This window comes from Schistocerca nitens, chromosome 9 (genome assembly GCF_023898315.1).
Source record: "Schistocerca nitens isolate TAMUIC-IGC-003100 chromosome 9, iqSchNite1.1, whole genome shotgun sequence".
Classification (NCBI taxonomy): domain Eukaryota; kingdom Metazoa; phylum Arthropoda; class Insecta; order Orthoptera; family Acrididae; genus Schistocerca; species Schistocerca nitens.
The window spans coordinates 278,860,615-278,876,790 of NC_064622.1; the positions used below are offsets into that span (position 1 = coordinate 278,860,615).

The following is a 16,176-nucleotide window of genomic DNA, read 5'->3' on the forward strand; positions in this document are numbered from 1 at the left end:
GTGTATTTACAGCAGAGCTTCTAGCCATTTACAGGGCCCTCCTTTGTTTCTCAGGCCCCTTTCCAGTGTGTTTTAATTTGTTCCAAATCCATGAGCAGCCTTCAGTCTTTCAATTGATGCTACTCTCGACACCCCTTGGTCTCTGCTATCCATGATCTTCTCTCTGCCCTTGAGCGTGCTGCCTGTTCAGTTGTCTTTCTCTGGGTCCCGAGTCATGTGGGAATTCCAGGGCATGAATTGGCTGACCGTTTGGCTATAGAAGCGGATACTTACCTTACACCCCCCCACCCCCATTTCCCCATCCCTTTCACGATTCCAGCTGTGGATATGCGGATATACATTAAATCCCTCTTTGCCCAACAGGGGAATGCCATCTGGAGGGGTGTCTACTGCAGGTTGGGGCACTTCTTTCCACCCCTCTCAGAAGGAGTCCATTGTTTTATGTCAGTTATGCATTGACAATACCCGGCTCACCCATTTTTTCCTCCTACATAACAACCCACCCCCACAATGTGGTTGTCTACATCTACATCCATACTCCGCAAGCCACCCAACGGTGTGTGGCGGAGGGCACCTTACGTGCCACTGTCATTACCTCCCATTCCTGTTCCAGTCGCGTATGGTTCGCGGGAAGAACGACTGTCTGAAAGCCTCCGTGCGCGCTCTAATCTCTCTAATTTTACATTCATGATCTCCTCGGGAGGTATAAGTAGGGGGAAGCAATATACTCGATACCTCATCCAGAAACGCACCCTCTCGAAACCTGGCGAGCAAGCTACACCGCGATGCAGAGCGCCTCTCTTGCAGAGTCTGCCACTTGAGTTTATTAAACATCTCCGTAACGCTATCACGGTTACCAAATAACCCTGTGATGAAACGCGCCGCTCTTCTTTGGATCTTCTCTATCTCCTCCGTCAACCCGATCTGGTACGGATCCCACACTGATGAGCAATACTCAAGTATAGGTCGAACGAGTGTTTTGTAAGCCACCTCCTTTGTTGCTGGACTACATTTTCTAAGCACTCTCCCAATGAATCTCAACCTGGTACCCGCCTTACCAACAATTAATTTTATATGATCATTCCACTTCAAATCGTTCCGCACGCTTACTCCCAGATATTTTACAGAAGTAACTGCTACCAGTGTTTCTTCCGCTATCATATAATCATACAACAAAGGATCCTTCTTTCTATGTATTCGCAATACATTACATTTGTCTATGTTAAGGGACAGTTGCCACTCCCTGCACCAATTGCCTATCCGCTGCAGATCTTCCTGCATTTCGCTACAATTTTCTAATGCTGCAACTTCTCTGTATACTACAGCATCATCCGCCAGACTGGCGATATTTCACATATTGGTGGCATGTCCCCTTCTTTTGACCCTTTGTGCTAAGTATAGTCTTCCTGTTTCCATAAATTTAATATTAACGGATGATCCACGGATGGTAGACCTGGTCCTCAGTTTCCACTGTGAAAGTGGTTTTTTTTCCGTATATAAGGTTCTCCTTTCATCTTGGAGCAGGGGTGGGTTGGTTGTGATTGGGACTCCTCCTGCAGTCTTCACGGTTTGTGACCCCATGACCACCCCTGCCTTTTTCCAGTTTTTAGATTTGGTCTCACATTTTATGCTTATACTTTGTGTGTTTAATGTTCATTCTTCTATAATTTGACTCCTCTGACTGAATCCGTTCACTTTTAGCAGACACTCTTCCTTATGTAACCCCCTTTGGAATTGCGGGACTGATGATCTCGCTGTTTGGTCCCATACTCTCTCAATCAATCAACCTTTTGACAACATGCTTCCTAAACTACTAAATCTGCCCCCCCCCCTCCCCCCTCCCTGCGGGTCTGTGGGTTAGAATAGGCCTGAGGTGTTCCTGCCTGTCATAAGAGGTGACTAAAAGGAGTGTCACAGGTTTCAGCCTTTATGTGATGGTCCCCTGTCGGGTTCGACCTCAATTTTTCCAAATTTTCCCGAAGAGTGAGCCAATTGTGGAATGGCACCTTACATGTTGCATCATGCCCATCATGTGCCGAGACCTCTCACATCCTTCGTCGATGTAGAACTGCACTTCTGCTCATTCTCCAGCGGTTGGGCGAGGTTACCCTCCTGGGTGTGTTCTCCTCCATCCACTTAGTAGTATCGCTTTCTGCCCTGATGACGATAATGGACTTCTTAGCTCATTTGCATCTGATATCCAGCACAGTAGTCAGTCTGTTGTGGTTGGGCTGCCATGTACCCTGTTGGTTGTAGGACCATGACCACACAGGGATCACTCTGCTGATGCCTGCACCGTTAACTCCCCATGTATGCCAAGGAGTAGACGCCTGTCATCCTGGGGCATCGGGACTCCCGGCAATAGCCATCCTGCCAGGTGACCTTTCTGCAGCTGGGTGGCGCCTGTGGGAAGGGACCCTGGTCAGAGTGGGTGGCATCAGGGTGGATGACGCGCAATGAAGCATACCACATCACCACTTGCTGGTGGCCACGCACACCAGCAGTCTCTAAGCATTCCAAGTCTCAGTACAATGCAAGGAAGTATGACCCTAAATCATTCCCCTCCCTGGGCACAAGGAACACATGGCTAAGGATGGCAGTGAACCTTAGTCACCCCGGTATCTCATATGTACGAGAGCTGATGGGGACTCCTTTGTTTCAATGAAGACTCAGTTTTTTGTTGAGCATTTATAGGAAAAGTATGGGGAGGTGGAGAGCTTGTCCAGAATGCCATCAGGGTCAGTCTTGATAAAAACGGCATCCTCTGCCCAGTCATGGGCATTACTTGCTTGTGACACCCTGGGGGATGTTTCTGTTACCATCATGCCGTGTAAGAGCTGAAATATGGTCCATTGTATTATATTCCACAGGGACCTTCTTTTGCAGTCTGATGATGAGCTGCCAACTCAGAGCGCCAAGGTGTTAATTTTGTCTGGCACATCCATATGGGTCCGGGGAATAATCAGGTTGCCACCGGTGCCTTCATCTTGGCCTTCGAGGGTGACACATTGCCTGAGAAGGTCAAGGTGATGGTCTGCTGCTGTGATGTCAAGCCATATACCCTGCCCCTGATGTGGTGCTTTAAGTGCTGGAAGTTCGGCCATATGTCGTCCCGCTGTACTTCCAGAGTCACATGTCAAGATTGTAGACATCCTTCATATCCCAATGCTCCATGTGCCTCGCCTCCCATCCGTGTCAACTGCGGAGAGCATCATTCCTCTTGCTCACCAGTTTGCAGGATTGTACAGCAAGAAAGGAAAATCATGGAATATAAGACCCTGGACCGACTGACCTACACTGAGGCTAAGAGGAAATTGTGGTGCCTCCATCCTGTGGCTATGACCACCTCTTATGCCGCCACTATGAGAACAGTTGTAGCCCCATCAGTTCCACGAATTCCAGTCAGCTCTCAGAGCCGAAGACTACACCTACCCCCTACCCCCTTGATGGTGGTGGGCACTCCCCTCCCTGTTGCTCCTGCACCACCTACCTTGGGAGCACTGCTCCCCCAACCATCGGGGACACCAGTCCCCACTTCTTAGTTGGAGAAGCGTAAGTCTTCTTCAGCTCCACTTGCTAGGAAGGGATCCCTAGGATCACTCCCTTCCCAGGTTTCTGCTAGTGGGAAAGATGACACCCGCCAGTGGCTGAAGTGCCCAAAAGCAGCTGGTCCTAGGGCTTCATGATCATCCTCAGTCCCTGAGACTGAATCAGTGAAGCTCTCCCAGCCAGAGAAACCCAAGTAGCAGAGAGAGAAACCCAAAAAGAAGACCCCCAAGACCAAGGGAATTGCAGTTGAACCTACACCACTGCTACCAACAAGCTCTGCGTCTGAGGACGGGGTGGAGATTCTAGTGTTTGTTTATTTATTTATTTACATGTCAAGTTCCGTAGGACCAAATTGAGGAACAAATCTCCAAGATCATGGAATGTGTCAGTACATGAACTTAAAACATAAAAGTAATAACAGATAGAAATAAATGTTCATGAACCTGAAAAAAAGTCAGTCCATAAGTTTAAGTAAACGCTATCAGCAATACAATAAGAATCAGCTTAATTATTCAAGGAACTCCTTGACAGAATAGAAGGAGTGACCCATGAGGAAACTCTTCAGTTTCGATTTGAAAGCGCGTGGATTACTGCTAAGATTTTTGAATTCGAGTGGCAGCTTATTGAAAATGGATGCAGCAGTATACTGCACACCTTTTTGCATAAGAGTTAAGGAAGTTCGATCCAAATTGAGGTTTGATTTCTGCCAAGTATTAACCTAGTGAAAGCTGCTTATTATTGGAAATGAACTAATATTGGTAACAAGAAATGACAATAAGGAATATACATATTGAGAGGCCAATGTCAAAATACCCAGGCTCGTGAACAGAGGTCGACAAGAGGTTTGTGAACTCACACCACTTATTGCCTGAAACAACCCGTTTCTGAGCCAAAAATATCCTTCTAGAATGGGAAGAGTTACTCCAAAACATAATACCATACGACATAAGTGAATGAAAATAACCAAAGTAGATGAATTTACGTGTCGAAGTATCACTCACTTCTGATACCGTTCAAATAGTGAAAATGGCAGTATTAAGTCTTTGAACAAAATCCTGAACTTGGGCTTTCCATGACAGCTTACTATCTATCTGAACACCTAGAAATTTGAACTGTTCAGTTTCACTAATCATATGCCCATCCTGTGAGATTAAAACAGGTTTTGTTGAATTGTGTGTTAGAAACTGTAAAAACTGAGTCTTACTGTGATTTAACGTTAGTTTATTTTCTACAAGCCATGAACTGAGGTCATGTACTGCACTGCGTGAAACCGAGTCAATGTTGCACACAATATCCTTTCCTACCAAGCTAGTGTCATCAGCAAACAGAAATATTTTTAGAGTTACCCATAATACTAGAGGGCATATCATTTATATAACTGATCCCTGGGGCACCCCCCACTTGAAAGTACTCCACTCAGATCCCACATCACAGTCGTTATCAACATTGTGAATAATGAGCTTTAGCTGCCTGTTGCTACAGTAAGAGGTGAACCAATTGTGAGCTACTCCCCTTATGCTGTAATGGTCCAACTTCTGGAGCAATATTGTGAGATCAACACAGTCAAATGCCTTTGTTAAATCAAAAAATACGCCAAGTGTTCGAAGCTTTTTGTTTAGCCCATCCAGTACCTCACAGAGAAAAAATATAGCATTTTCAGTTGTCAAACAACTTCTAAAGCCGAACAGTACATTTGATAGCAAATCGTTTGATATAAAATGATCAATTAACCTTACATACACAGCCTTTTCGATAACTTTTGCAAACACTGATGGCATAGAAATAGGTCTAAAATTATCTACATTATCCCTTTCTCCCTTTTTATAAAGTGGCTTTACTACTGAGAACTTTAATTGCTCAGGAAAATGATCATTCCTAAAGGAAAAATTACAAATATGGCTAAATACAGGGCTAACGTGTGCAGCACAGTACTTTAATATTCTGCTAGGCACTCCATCATAACCATGAAAGTTCTTAGTCTTCAGTGATTTAATTATTGACTCAATCTCCCTCTTGTCTCGGAAAGGCATTTGCTAAGAAACTTATGATTTCCTGTAGAAACTAAATTTTTATTTAATTCACCAGCAATGCTCAGAAAATGATTGTTAAATACTGTACATATATCTGATTTATTAGTAACAGAAATATTATTACTGTGAACTGACTTTATATCATCGACCTTCCTTCCTTCACAACTGACCATATGGCTTTAATTTTACCTTGTGAATTAGCTATTCTATTTGCATACCACATACTTTTTGCCTTGCTAATAATATTTTTAAGTAACTTACAATACTGTTTGTAATGGGCTACTGTAGCTTGATTGTGACTACTTCTAACATTTTGATATAATTCCCACTTTGTTCTACATGATATCCTTATCCCACTAGTCAGCCACCCGGGCTGCCTTTTACTGCTAGTGCCCCGTTTAGAATGTTCTAATGGAAAGCAACTCTCAAAGAGCATGATAAGTGTGTTATGGAAAGCATTGTATTTATCGGCTATATTATCGGCACTATAAACATCTTGCCACTCTTGTTCCTTGACAAGTTTTAAAAAACTCTCTATTGCTGTTGGATTAACTTTCCTATGTAGTTTGTAATTAAATATGTCATTGGTTTGAGTACAAAAACATTTTGGTGTTAAAATTTGTGCATCATGGTCTGAAAGGCCATTCACCCTTTTACTAACAGAATGCCCATCTAGTAATGAAGAATGAATAAAAATATTGTCTATGACTGTGCTACTGTTCCCCTGGACCCTAGTTGGAAAAACACAGTTTGCTTCAGATCATATGAATATAGAAGATCTACTAACATCCTTTTTCTTGCACAATCATATACAAAATTAATATTGAAGTCACCACATATAACTACTTTCTGGTACTTCCTACAAAGTGAATAAAGAACCCTCTCTAGCTTAAGCTGAGTTGGAGTTAGGGGACCTATAAACAACAGCAATTAGAAGTTTAGTTTCACTAAATTGAACTAATGCTGCACAACTTTCAAATATCTGTTCAGTGCAGTGTCGTGATACGTCTATGGACTCAAATGAAATACTGTTTTTTATGTACAGAGCCACTCCCCCACCCCGCAAGGAACTCCTTGAGAAACAGCCAGCTAATCTGTAGCCTGGTAAAGGAAGCCTCTGAATTATTAAATTATGTAAGTGGTGCTCTGATATACCAATAATTTCAGAGTTAACATATATTAGCAGTTCACTAACTTTATCTCTAATACCTCTTATATTTTGATGAAATATGCTAATTCCTTCTCTACTTGGAAACATTACATCCTCTGGAGGTGAGCCCTTAGTTAGAGGCACTTCCTTTAAGCAGGTATACCTATCAGCTGACTTCAGTCTAAAAAAGGTGCAGCTCTAACACCAACTACTACATGGAATTTTTCCATGAGTGACACCACCACCACCACCACCACCACCACCACCACCACCACCACCACCACCACCCACTACACTGTCACCTATAAGCTTAGCCAGCCTCCCCTTCCCATACCTATTGAGGTGCAGGCCATGCCTAGTGAAACCCCATCTACTGATAGACCCAACTGGCACCACTGAGATGTGATCCATGCCCTCCGCCATCAGTGCCCTCCCCAGCCCCACATTAACACGCCTAACAGCCACATTAAGGTGAGGCCGATAATGATGCTGAAAGAGTTGCATGAAATGCACATTAGTGCGACCAGTTTGAGTAGCTATCTTAACCAAGTCACCACTGACATCATATTCCCCGTCCCTATCAAGACTGTTCCCTGCTCCACCCACTATCACTACCTGATCCTCCTTCGTAAAATTCGTACATAACTCCCCTATGCTTTCAGTCACCTGGGCCAACCATGCACTAGGGTTCACAATGCTGGTGACCTGGTATTCACTCCCCAACACTTCCTGCAACTGCTGGCCCACACCTCTACCATGGGAACTATCTAGCAGCAGAACCTTCTTTCTGCTAGACTTTGCAACTAACCTAGGCCTCCTAATTGCTGAGGACTGCTGCAAGTTACCTACATCTACAGCTACACGAGGCTCCTCTCCACTCAACTCTGACAGTTGGTTGTATCTATTGCATGTATGCAAAGTAAAACTGTCTGAATACCTCCTCTTCCTAGCTACCTTCTTGCCAACTGCCAGTTCCCATTCCCCACCACTCTTCACCCTCCTCAACCTATCTAGTTCCTCCTTTGCACACTGTATCTGCACCTGAAGGGCACAGATATTATGCTCCTGCTCCTCTATTAACTTGTTTCTACTACAGTTTCTACATTCCCAGGAGAGGATCTCCCTAAAATGACCACTGGCTTCCCCACTGCATTTCCCCCAATGAAAATACTTTGAACAAATCCCACACCGTAATCCACTTCTGACAAACCTACGACAGAGCCCACACTTTTCACTCATGGTCCACTGTGGACTTAGATCTCACCGGACCCTCAGACACAATGGATACAGACTGCTCAGGAAATAAGTTGGTAGTGAGAGGCGACCCTGAGGTGTGAACTGCCTCAATGTTTCATGCCATCCCAGCCTCATGATCACATTATCCTCCAGTGGAATTGTGGCTCTTTTTTTTTTTTTTCACCGCCTGGCTGAGCTACAGCAATTGTTAAGCTTTATACCTGCTTTCTGCATTGCCTTCCAGGAAATGTGGTTCCCTGATATGTGGACCCCTGCCCTTCAAAGCTACAGGGGATATTGAAAGAACCGTAGCAAATAAAATAGTGTCAGGTGGAGTTTGCATCTATGTCCTGAACTCAGTATGTAGTGAACCAGTGCCCCTTCAAACTCCTCTCGAATCTGTGGCTGTCAGTATAAGGAGGACACAGGAAATAACTGTCTGCAACATATATCTTCCTCCAGAAGGTGCAGTACCCCTGAATGAATGCATTGGCTGCACTGATTAAACTACTCCCTTTTGGGACGAGTCCAGTGACCAGCGTCCTGGTGGCGCCAGAGTCCCTCCATTGCAGGTTAGGCATGCACAACTGCTGGTCAGTTATGTTGCACACATTTGTAGTTCTCCTGCGCATCTGAATCACCATCTCCTTTTCCCACCCACGGCGGTTCATCTCCCACATCGGCGGCCCAGGTCAGGGCTTCCAATTGCAGTTCGTGTCTGATCCCTTCTTTCCTAAATGGAGTCCTTGCGTTAACCACCTGTCCTTGAGGTCCATTCACGTACACCTCCATGGTGTACACCTAGGCCGCAGCTTTGCCTGGACCTTTGACATGGCCCTAAGGACTCAGTTAATCCCACAGCTCTCTGCTGCCACTTCCTCTCGACACTTGACATGTACAGAGGACAGGAAGTGGTTTACACTGCCATCTCAATGGCTGATGCTCACATCGGCTTTACTTATGTACATGGGGGACATATTGAACACCATTCCTTGCCTGATGCGCCCCCCCCACCCCCCCCCCCCACCCCACCAGTGGGCTCAACGCTCTTAAGTGAGTATGTGCTTGGTGACCATGGGGCCCCAGCCCTCGCAGCACTGCTTTTTTCTGTGCTGTTTGTCCTCTCTCCTCCTGTCCTTTTCCTCTCTCTTGGGGAGATGTCTCGTGCCTCCATGGGCTCTTGATGCTCATTTGTGTTGATTTTCTTATAGGAATATTCTCTCTTGTGCTGCCCCCTTCCCTGTGCTGCCCCCTTTTCCCTCCACTGTGGCGTTTGAGGCCATTCTTTCTTTCTTCCTTTCCTTCTTATCTTTTCTCCTCCTCCCTGTGTGTGCCTGACAGCCAGCCACGTGTTTGATGTGTAGCAGGAGACTGGGTAACGGATAATTCCCAGCCCCGGGTTGGCATGTAGGACCTGCGCGTAGCCTCTGGTACAGGCCAAGCCCAGGGAGGGGTGATTGCCTGAGCTGTTACCTTCCTCCTCTGCTGATTGGTCCCTGTCTGTCTGTCATTCAGGAGGTGTGACCTAAGCTGCGGAAAATCACCTAAGGCAGGGCACTCGCCTTTGGAAGGCCCCTGACTGGAAGGAGCATGCCATCGGAGATGCTGGCAGTCATGGGGACTTCTTCCCAGTGACTGATTTTTCCTTCTCTTTCTCAGTGCGTTTCACATAAAAGAAAGTAGAATGAGGCTCCTGTCTCAATGTCTCTTCCTGTTGCGCCTCGATATCTAGTAGTCTCACGTTTAGGCGAAAACCAGACTTTTGCTACTGTTAACCCCTTTGTTATACAGAAAGGTGTGGATGGCATCACTGGCCCTGTGAAGTCATGCTCTCATCTCCGCAGTGGAACTCTGCTTTTGGAAATTGATAGTGCTCTCCAGGCCCAGAAACTGCTCGAGGCCCAAATCCTCCACAAATATCGTATAAAAGTGGAGGCTCACAGGACACTTAACTCATCCCGCAGTGTTATCTACACCCAGCTGTTGGATGGTTTGATGGAGGATGAAATAACTACATATCTATCAGATCAGGGCGTTACTGCTGTTTATAGAGTTATGAAGAAGGAAGCTGCCAATCTGGTGCCCACTCGCACATTGTTCGTGACGTTTGATCGGTTAACACTTACTACCAAGATAAAGGCAGGCTATGAAGTCATCTCTGTGCCCCCTTTCATTCCCAATCCATTGAGGTGTTTTAAATACCACCAGTTCAATCGTACCAGCATGTCATGTAAAAACACAGCCAAATGTGTCACTTGTTTCAGGGATGCACACAAGGGCGCCTGTCCACCTCCTTACCCCCTCTGCATCAATTGTAATGGAGACTATGCTGCTGCTTCTCATTCTTGTCCCATCTGTCATGATGAGCAGGCTGTTCAGGAGATAAGGGAGAAGGAAACTGTTGGTAAGCTGTAAACTGTATGTCCCTTTGTCTGGAAGCTACAGCACTGTGTTAGCCTCTCCCCGTCCCACAAAAAACATGGATACGCAAACTTGTGACTTACATTTCAGTGTGAGGGTGGCAAAGACGTTTCACCTTAAAGCTGACACTCAGTCTCCTGCTTCCCGGGCTGTAGATTCTGCTACCTGCTCTTCGCCCTCACTGGTGAAGACGATTGCAATGCAGCCAGCGAACCGTCAATTCAAAAAGAATTATTCCCGGGAAGATTTCTTGTGTCCTTAGAGTTCGCAGCCGTCTGGCTCTTCTGCAAAACACCAAAAAATCAAAACAATCATCCAAAGGCAAACAGTCTTCCCCCTCTGAGACTCGTTGGTTCTTTTCAACTGACTGACATCGGGGAAGCTCTGTTAATCCTGCTGAGTTGGTGGACAAAGATCCTCCACCTGTGGATTCCAGTGGCCATCCTCCCTCAATGGCTTGCCCTAAGCAGCCGTTGACGTGAGTGTTTCTTATTCATTCTCTGGTGTTCCTAAATTTTATGGGCCTTTTACAATGGAATATCTGTGGCCTTCGGTCTAACAGGGCAGACCTCCAGCTGATCCTGCAATCGCAATGTCCATTTGTAGTCTGTCTCCAAGAAACCAAGCTACATCCTCGTGACCATTTTGCTCTTTCCCATTTTACTTTGCTACGGATGGACCTTGCCCTTACAGTGGGGATTCCTGCTCATGGTGGGATCAAGCTGCTTCTACGAGATGATGTTTGTCATCCCCTTGCACACCCACCTGCAAGCAGTTGCTTCCCGTGTTTTCCTTCCTGAATTTATCTTTTCCCTAATTTTAATGTTATGTATGCTGGTTCAGTGACATAACCGGCATATGCATTGCATTTTTTCATTTTAAATAGGAAATTCACATCTGTGATAATTGTGCGCATACCTATTATGATTATGCAACAATCTTAACAATGGTGCCATCACATGATTTTTCCTACATTGCATTTTTGGATCATAATTAACTATAAACATAACATAATTCCTGGTGTATTGTAATTTGACAGTGCCTTAGGGAGTGAAATCAGTTAATTGCTGGTTATGAAATAGTGAACAATGAAATAATGTTTATTTCAAATAAAAAAAAAGTGTAGGTACCAATATGACACACAAACACAATCAAGAAGACTCGTAAAATTCATTAAAGGGAATGAAAATCAATAACAATCCATCAGCCAGCATTAGCAATAGTTTCACAGATAGTTAGAGATGAAAATAACTAAGCAAATTATCAGATGATAAAGTGACAAGTATTATGTTCAGTTAGTATCTATTCTCAGTTATTTCCCACTTGTCATCTATATTATATTTATAGAAAATCAAGTTAATCTGATAACTGTGCTTATTTCTATGATCTTTAATGCCAATAAAATCATGTTGGCATTTCAGAGGTGAGAATATCAACTTCTGCAGTCACCTTTCTGGTTGGACACCTCTAATGTTTGCTGCTAGTCGAAACCACGTGGTTGCTGTGAAACATTTGATTGTGAAGGGAGCAAACGTGTGCACTCATTCAACAGATGATGGCAGAACAGCGTTTGCTTTAGCAGTTTCTGGAGGGAGCTGTGAGACAGTTGCAGCAATAGCTGACGAGACACTTAGGCAGGTAAGCATCTTGTTGACATAATAAAAATGTGGGTATTAAATGAAAAGCCTTTAAAGTCAGTAGTGAACTAAATGGATACAGTAACACATTGGATGAGTACTAGAACAGGAAAAGACATATTTAAATATGTGGGAACAAAGATTTATCTTTCTGTAGCAGACTTATCACTTGCTTTGTCCTTTCATTGTTCTTTAAACTGAAAACAAAATGTCAGCTGCAAACAAAATGCTAATTTCCAAAACCAATATTCAGAGCTGACATAGATTTCTTAGGTATTGCAAAGTACGCTGTTCAGTCACATTAATGTGACCACCTGTCAAAAGCCTGAATAACCAGCTTTTGCAGTGCAGACTGCTGAGAGACGTCCATGAAGAGTCTCGGCAAAGTTTTGGAAAGTACTGATAGGGATGTGGAACCATGCTGACTCTTGTGCTATGGCCAGCTGTGCTAGGCTTTTTGGTGCATATGGCCTGATAGAGGCGCTCCCACTGATTCTTGATTGGGTTTAAATTTGGGGTGTTTTGTGGCTTTGGGAGTATGGTAAGCTCATCCTAGTGTTCTTTGAACCACGCCCTTAGACTCTGTGCTTTGTGACCCATGGCATTGTCCTACAGATAGATACCATTATGCCGTGGAAAAAAAAAACTGCTTGTAGGGGTGTACATGGTCCTCAAGGATAGGGGCATACTTGTGTTGATCCATTGTGCCTTCTATGATTATATCACCCAGAGAATGTCATAAGAAAAACTTCAGACCATAACGATCCCTCCTCCAGCTTGGATACTTCAGATGATTATTACAGGGTATTTACCATCAGATGTGTCATGCCATATGCACCAACAGCCATCTGTCCAATGGAGTGCAAAATGTGATTCATCTGAAAACGGCACCTGTCACCACTTACTGGTCATCCAGCTGTGGTGTTAGTGTGCAAATTCGTCTTTATCACCGATGAACAACAGTCAGCATGGGTGCATGAACTGGGTGCCTGCTACAGAACCCCATATGCAGTAACATATGCTGAATAGTAATTGAAGAGATATTGTTGGTAGCCTTGTGGTTCATGTGGCCAGTCAGTTGCTAAAGATTTGCATGCCGATTTGACTGTACATATCTGTGCCACTGTCACTTGCCCTTGTCATGCATGGCCCATGGTGCTCCACAGCTGACTCAGTGCTGGTTTTGGATAGTGCTATTTTGCCATGCACAGTATACTTTAACTATGGTAGCATGCAGACAGTTTATGAACTTAGCCATTTTGGAAATGCTTTCACCCTTGGTCTTGAAAGCCAATGATCATGCTCATTTGGACATCATATAAATCACTCTATTCCCACATTATAATGATTGCACAGTCTTCCATGTCCCCCATCACACTTTATATACCCTCCACTGCTAGTGCTCCCACCTGCTATCTGATAGCAGTTCTTGCACATTGCATAAACCATAGGTGGTGGTCACATTAATGTGACTAGACTGTGTATTGTTTTATGGAATTCAAATTTAGACACAGGAATATAAAGGAACAACTTTTATTATGTATTAATACAAAGCAAAGTGTACTGAATGGCAAATGCACAGTGAATCAACAAGAGGGCTGTGGCCAAGGAACATCAAAAGAAGTGTTGCTGTGGTGCCATCAGTATCTTAGGTGGGGAGATTTTAAAAGTGAAAATAACATTTCAGTTTCAACACTCACACTGTCTGAGATTTTTAAAATCTGTGTACATCACCACAAACCTACCTTTGATCAATGTGTGGTTGAAATGTCCACATACTGTTTTTAAACTTTAAACATATTCGATAATGATTGATCCCTCTTCACACTTTTATCTTGTGAAATGATATCCAGTAATAGTGTGTTTCAGTCTTTCACAAGATTCAGAATTTTTATGAGTCTTATCAAGCTCTGGTTATCCATATAGTGTGGTTGCTTGGCTGCATTGATTTCCAAAATTACTTAACAGATTTTGCAGCCATGTTAAGTCTTTTACAGCCATGCTGGCTGCCATATATTTTGCTTGTGTGGTGCTCAAGGCCACCATTCTTTAATGCAGAGAGGACCATGTTATCAGTCCATTTGATAATAAAATAAATAAATAAATAAAAATAAAAATAAAAACTTGAAGCCGACCACCTTGTTGCAACATCCCCTGAATAAACAGAATCACTATACTCAAACAGAACCATCATGTCTTCAGGCTTTTTGTACAGTAGATCAGAATGTTGTGCTCCACATATACTTCAAAATGCATACGAGCACTTGACAATGACTATCATCATAACTGTTAAAAGTATTTTCTTGCTGCATTCCTGTGAAAGACAGATCTGGTCACTAAAAGTTGTGAGAAATAAGTGAACCAACAGCTTCCTTGAATATCCATTCTCTGCAATTGAAACATTTTCATCTGCTGAGTACAGTTTCACATCTGTCTGTGCCAGAATGCATATAGGATTCGAATTTTCAAATTCCAAACATTTCAGGATTCGAATTGCATATACTATAAACTGACTAAACCAGAGGTTGTACAGAGTTTCAGGGAGAGCATAAGGGAACAACTGACAGGAATGGGGGAAAGAAATACAGTAGAAGAAGAATGGGTAGCTTTGAGAGATGAAGTAGTGAAGGAAGCAGATGATCAAGTAGGTAAAAAGACGAGGGCTAGTGGAAATCCTTGGGTAACAGAAGAAATATTGAATTTAATTGATGAAAGAAGAAAATATAAAAATGCAGTAAATGAAGCTGGCAAAAAGGAGTACAAATGTCTCTAAAATGAGATTTACAGGAAGTGCAAAATGGCTAATCAGGGATGGCTAAGTAGGGATGGCTAGAGGACAAATGTAAAGATGCAGAGGCTTATCTGGCTAGGGATAAGATAGATACTGCCTACAGGAAAATTAAAGAGACCTTTGGAGAAAAGAGAACCACTTGTATGAATATCAAGAGCTCAGATGGAAACACAGTTCTAAGCAAAGAAGGGAAAGCAGAAGGGTGGAAGGAGTATATAGAGGGTCTATACAAGGGCGACGTACTTCAGGACAATATTATAGAAATGGAAGAAGATGTAGATGAAGATGAAATTGGAGATACGATACTGCATGAAAAGTTTGACAGAGCACTGAAAGACCTGAGTCGAAACAAGGCCCCGGGAGTAGACAAGATTCCATTAGAACTACTGACGGCCTTGGGAGAGCCAGACCTGACAAAACTCTATCACCTGGTGAACAAGATGTATGAGACAGGCGAAATACCCCCAGACTTCAAGAAGAATATAATAATTCCAATCCCAAAGAAAGCAGGTGCTGACAGATGTGAAAATTACCGAACAGTCAGTTTAATAAGTCACGGATGCAAAATACTATTGCGAATTCTTTACAGACGAATGGAAAAACTGGTGGAAGCAGACCTCGGGGAAGATCAGTTTGGATTCCATAGAAATATTGGAACACGTGAGGGAATACTGACCCTACGACTTATCTTAGAAGCTAGATTAAGGAAAGGCAAACCTACGTTTCTAGCATTTGTAGACTTAGAGAAAGCTTTTGACAATGTTGACTGGAATACTCTCTTTCAAATTCTAAAGGTGGCAGGGGTAAAATACAGGGAGCGAAAGGCTATTTACAATTTGTACAGAAACCAGATGGCAGTCATAAAGAGTCGAGGGACATGAAAGAGAAGCAGTGGTTGGGAAGGGAGTGAGAGAGGGTTGTAGCCTCTCCCCGATGTTGTTCAATCTGTATATTGAGCAAGCAGTAAAAGAAAAATTTGGAGTAGGTATTAAAATCCATGGAGAAGAAATAAAAACTTTAAGGTTTGCCAATGACATTGTAATTCTGTCAGAGACAGCAAAGGACTTGGAAGAGCAGTTGAACGGAATAGTGTCTTGAACGGACGATGTAAGATGAACATCACCAAAAGCAAAACAAGGATAATGGAATGTAGTCGAATTAAGTGAGGTGACACTGAGGGAATTAGATTAGGAAATGAGGCACTTAAAGTAGTAAAGGAGTTTTGCTGGGGAGCAAAATAACTGATGATGGTCGAAGTAGAGAGGATATAAAATGTAGACTGGCAATGGCAAGGAAAGTGTTTCTGAAGAAGAGAAATTTGTTAACATTGAGTATAGATATAAGTGTCAGGAAGTCGTTTCT

At 43.4% G+C, this 16,176-nt stretch overlaps 1 protein-coding gene across 1 annotated transcript in view; it reads left to right on the forward strand.

The window, feature by feature from the left end:
• The window catches only part of LOC126204182 (ankyrin repeat and SAM domain-containing protein 3-like), a 120,220-nt gene that overhangs the window by 14,318 nt on the left and 89,726 nt on the right, over positions 1-16,176 (forward strand). The window contains exon 2 of the mRNA XM_049938586.1: positions 11,808-12,024. Within this exon, the coding sequence (XP_049794543.1) occupies positions 11,857-12,024 (168 nt within the window). The 5' untranslated portion in view covers positions 11,808-11,856. The remainder of the gene's footprint in view (positions 1-11,807; positions 12,025-16,176) is intronic.